Source organism: Tachyglossus aculeatus, unplaced genomic scaffold, assembly GCF_015852505.1.
Source record: "Tachyglossus aculeatus isolate mTacAcu1 unplaced genomic scaffold, mTacAcu1.pri scaffold_280_arrow_ctg1, whole genome shotgun sequence".
Lineage (NCBI taxonomy): Eukaryota > Metazoa > Chordata > Mammalia > Monotremata > Tachyglossidae > Tachyglossus > Tachyglossus aculeatus.
Genome location: NW_024044995.1, coordinates 30,177 through 34,997, shown reverse-complemented (window position 1 = coordinate 34,997; position 4,821 = coordinate 30,177). Strand labels below are relative to the sequence as shown.

Genomic DNA, 4,821 nt, shown 5'->3' with positions numbered 1-4,821 from the left:
TAATCTGCTATACAGTCCACTAGAAAGACCATAAGACTGGGAGTTAGGACATTGAGGTTATAATCCCAATTCTGCCACTTGCTTGCTGTGTGACCTGGGACAGTTCACCTAATCTCTGTGCTTCAGTTTCCTCACCTCTAAAACTGGGCTTCAATATCTGTTCTCCCTCCTCCACGAGGGAAAAGGACTGTGTGAGTTCTACTTATATTGTGTCTACCCTAGGGCTTAATGTACATCTTGGCACATAGTAAGCCCTTAACAAATTTCAGAATTATTGTTATGATCTGAGTACAGTGCCCGGCACATAGTACAGGCTTAACCAACACCATATTTAGTATTATTATTGTCTTTCCACTCCCTTTCACTCAATAATATTTCCTAAAAGCAGAGCATTGCCCAAAAGGCTTAATAATTCATTCATTCAGTCAGTCGTATTTATTGAGCACTTACTTTGTTCAGAGCACTGTACTAAGCACTTGGAAAGTACAATTCAGCAACTGGTAGAGATAATCCCTACCCGACACCGAACTCACAGTCTAGAAGGGGGTGACAGACAACAAAACAAGTACAGAGGCATCAATACCATCAAAACAGATAAATTGAGTATAGATATATGCACATCATTAATAAAATAAATAGAATAATAAATATGTACAAATATACACATGTGCTGTGGGGAGGGGAAGGGGGTAGGGCAGAGGGAGGGAGTAGGGACAACAGGGAAGGGAGGAGGAGCAGAGGAAAAGAAGGGGCTCAGTCTGGGAAGGCCTCCTGGAGGAGGTGAGCTCTCAGTAGGGCTTTGAAAAGGGGAAGAGAGCTAGTTTGGCAGATATGAGGAGGGAGGGCATTCCAGAGCAGACCTAGGACATGGGCCAGGGGTCGACAGTGGGACAGGCTAAAACGAGGCACAGTGAGGAGTTTAGCGGCAGAGGAGTGGAGTGTGCAGGCTGGGCTGTAGAAGGGGAGAAGGGGAGTGAGGTAGGAGGGGGTGAGGTGATGGAGAGCTTTGAAGCCAATATTGAGGAATTTTTGCTTCATGCAAAGGTTGATAGGCAACCACTGGAGATTTTTGAGGAGGGGAGTGATATGCCCACTTCTAGACTGTGAGCCCACTGTTGGGTAGGGACCGTCTCTACATGTTGCCAACTTGTACTTCCCAAGTGCTTAGTACAGTGCTCTGCACACAGTAAGCGCTCAATAAATACGATTGAATGAATGAATGAACGCCCAAAGTGCTTCAGTAGAAAGACAATTCAGGCAGCAGAGTGAAGTATAGACTGAAGCGGGGAGAGACAGGAGGATGGGAGATCAGAAAGGAGGCTAATGCAGTCATCCAGTCGGGATAGGATGAGAGATTGTACCAACTAGGTAGCAGTTTGGATGGAGAGGAAAGGGCGGATCTTGGAAATGTTGTGAAGGTGAGACCGGCAGGCTTTGGTGATGGATTGGCTGTGTGGGGTGAATGAGAGAGCAGAGTCTAGGAGGACACCAAGGTTGTGGGCTTGTGAGACGGGAATGTACAAGAAAGGTAAAAAACACAATCTCTACCCTCAAGGACCTCACAATCTAGTAGGGCACAGCAACTCCCACTAAAAGAGTCGTCAGTAAACCCATCAATAGTCCTTATTGAGATTCTCCATGGACAGAGTGCTGTACTAAATGTTTGGTCGAAACATGATCTCTGAGCTCCAGGAGATCACAATCTAACAAGGGACCCCAACCCCCAAAATACAAGTAGTCGATCAATCCACCGCATTTATAAAATGTCTGTGTAGGGAGAGCACTGTACTAAGGGTTCGAGAGAGGACTATAAGAGACAAAAGACACAATCGCTGCCCTGAAGAAGCTTGCAGGCTCACAGGGAAGATCTACACAACATAATTTTCAGGTAGAAAGTAGAAGTGCTTGAATAGTAGAAGAAGTATTAGAGGACTGTGTCCGACCCCATTATCTCGTAACCACCCTAGTGCTTAATACTGTGCTTGAAAACATAGTAAGCAGTTAACAAGTGCCATAATTATTATTTAAGTTGATTTGTACAACGGTGTAGAAGGACCCTGGGTGTTCATGGTTGCTGTAGAACCATGAAACTTTATCCTTTAGCACATTTCCCACTACTTTAGGGAGGATAACCTGGACACCAAGCCCGAGAAGGCATGGTGCACGTCTTTATTCCTCAGGGTGTAGATGACAGGATTCAGCATGGGGGCGATGATTCCATAGAAGAGAGAGACCATCTTTCCCCGGTCCAGCGAGTTGGGGGACGGGGGCTGCAGGTACATGTAGATGGCCGTCCCGTAGAAGAGCGAAACCACCAGCAGGTGAGAACCACAGGTCCCGAAGGCCCTGCGGCGGCCCTCCACGGACGGGATCCTCAGCACGGCCTGGGCGATGAAGCCATAGGAGATCAGGATGAGGATCACGGGGATCAGGAGGAAGAGGACGCTGATGAAGAAGAGCTCTGCCTCATTGGCCACGGTATTGGCGCAGGACAACTTCAGCAGGGCGGGCACCTCGCAGAAGAAGTGATCTACTTGGCGGCGACCACAGCGGGGCATCTTCAACGTCCATGTGGACTGGAGAGCAGAATTCCCAAAGCCACTGAGCCAGGAGGAGGCTGCCAGCTGGAGGCAGAGCCTGTGGTGCATGATGGCGGGGTAGTGCAGGGGTCGGCAGATGGCCACGAAGCGGTCCAATGACATGGCCCCAAGAAGGAGACACTCAGTGGAGCCCAAGGCCAGGGAGATGAAGAGCTGAGCCACACAGCCACCATAGCTGATCATCTTTTGAGCACTGTGAAGGTTGACCAGCATTTGGGGTACGATGCTGGTGGTATAACAGAGGTCCAGGAGGGAGAGGTTGGTGAGGAAGACGTACATGGGGGTGTGGAGTCGGGGGTCCAGCCGACACAGCAGGATGATGGTCACATTGCCTAGGATGGTCAGGATGTAGGAAACCAGAAAGACCACAAAGAGGGGCAGCTCCAGCCAAGGTCGGTCCGAGAAACCCAGAAGGATGAAGCCCTGCGGGGTACTCCCATTGGCCCTGTCCATGTTTGCTTTGCTCTAGGACACCTGGGGGATGAAAGAAAAAACAGAGAGAGGTGACAGTGATCCACTCATACGATCTCACGTCTAGGATCAGCAATGTTCTAGCAGCAGAACACTGAGGGGGGATATGGGGTGGCAGAGATGGATCGTTGTGTTTGGGTGTGGGGAAGGAAAGAAATATTTATAAGTCTTTTAACATCAATGGAATCCCACTGGGCTCAACTCACATTCCCTTCATCATGCACTGAGAGACAGGAAGAGAGGACTAGAGAGAGAGAAGAGAAGAGAGAGGGAAAGAAAGAGCGGCAGAAAGAAAGGTGAAGATGAGAAAGAGAATGAGGAGGGGGAGAAAGATTAGTCCATCAGTAAATGTTATTTATTGAGCATTTACAGCATTATATTAAGTAAGCGGGACAGTATAATACAGTGGGTAGAGACAATTCCTTCCCTCAAGGAAAGGGAGGAAATAGGAAAAGTACAACCAAGCGCTTAGTACAGAGCTCTGCACACAGTGAGTGCTCAATAAATATGATTGAATTAATGAATGAATACAAGCCCCTTATGGGCAGGAAATGTGTCTACCATCTCTCTTGTATTGTAATCTCTCAAGCACTTAGTACAAGTGCTCTGCACACAGTATGCTCTCAATAAATGCCATTGATTGCTTGATTGAAAAAGTGATAGAAAGAAGAGGGGGGAGAGAGTCAACTGTCTTTCATAGTCATAAAGATGTTATTGACAGTGAAATTCACCTGCAAGTATGAGAATTCATTTTCTTCTTTTTTGGAAACTCAAGCACAACAATGTCACTGTTTATGTCTCTGCATTTAAAGGGAGAGAGTTGAGGAATTTTTGCACTAAGACAAATAGTCTCGACAACCCAACCAAATTACTCAGAGTCCAAAAGTGTCCTTTTGGTCTGCATAGCAGGATGCAAATCATAGAATAGATTTGATTGGATCCATTTTCTCCAGATTTGATTCATTTTTTCCAGGTTAATTTTAAAAAGAAGTTGACTATACCATCCAGGATGAGCTGCACCAAAAATAATGGCCCGTGTTTTCTTTTCTTAAATATGTCTAATGTCAAGGATGTCAGAAGCCGAGTTTTGAGACGTTTCTAGTGTTTTTCCTATTTCATTATTCATTAATAGAATGTACTGAGCCACTACTTTGTGAAGAGCACTGAACTAGGAGTCTGGGAGTGGACAATAGTGTAAGCATACACAGTCTCTACTCTTTGGAGTTTACAATAAAACAGTCCTTTATATCCATCTCCAATCACACCTGAATTCATTTAAGTCCCTTTTCTTACATTTAAATATCCATAAACATGGAAAACAACTAGTCTTCATTTTCCACATTAATTCATTCAATCGTATTTATTGAGTGCTTACTGTGTGCAGAGCACTGTACTAAGCGCCTGGGAAGTACAAGTTTGCAACATTTAGAGATGGTCCCTACCCAACAGCAGGCTCACAGTCTAGAAGGGGGAGACAGACAACAAAACAAAACATATAAACCAAATAAAATTAATAGAATAAATATGTACAAGTAAAATAAATAAATAGAGTAATAAATATGTACAAACATATATGCATATATACAGGTGCTGTGGGGAGGGGAAGGAGGTAAGGCGGGGGGGTTGGGGAGGGGGAGTAGGGGGAGAGGAAGGAGGAGGCTCAGTCTGGGAAGGCCTCCTGGAGGAGGTGAGCTCTCAGTAGGGCTTTGAAGGGAGGAAGAGAGCTAGCTTGGCGGATGTGCAGAGGGAG

The 4,821-nt window shown here is 46.0% G+C and overlaps 1 protein-coding gene across 1 annotated transcript; it reads right to left on the bottom strand.

Moving 5' to 3' along the window:
• Positions 1 to 2,114: 2,114 nt before the first annotated feature.
• Positions 2,115 to 3,053, bottom strand: LOC119923823 (olfactory receptor 2B2-like). Its single transcript, XM_038743044.1, has one exon. It carries the CDS (start codon positions 3,051 to 3,053, stop codon positions 2,115 to 2,117), a length of 939 nt encoding a protein of 312 aa, XP_038598972.1.
• Between the last annotated feature and the right edge of the window lie 1,768 nt (positions 3,054 to 4,821).

Excerpts from the sequence above, each read along its gene's own strand:
- LOC119923823 (XM_038743044.1), bottom strand. The coding sequence starts at position 3,053 with ATGGACAGGGCCAATGGGAGTACCCCGCAGGGCTTCATCCTTCTGGGT.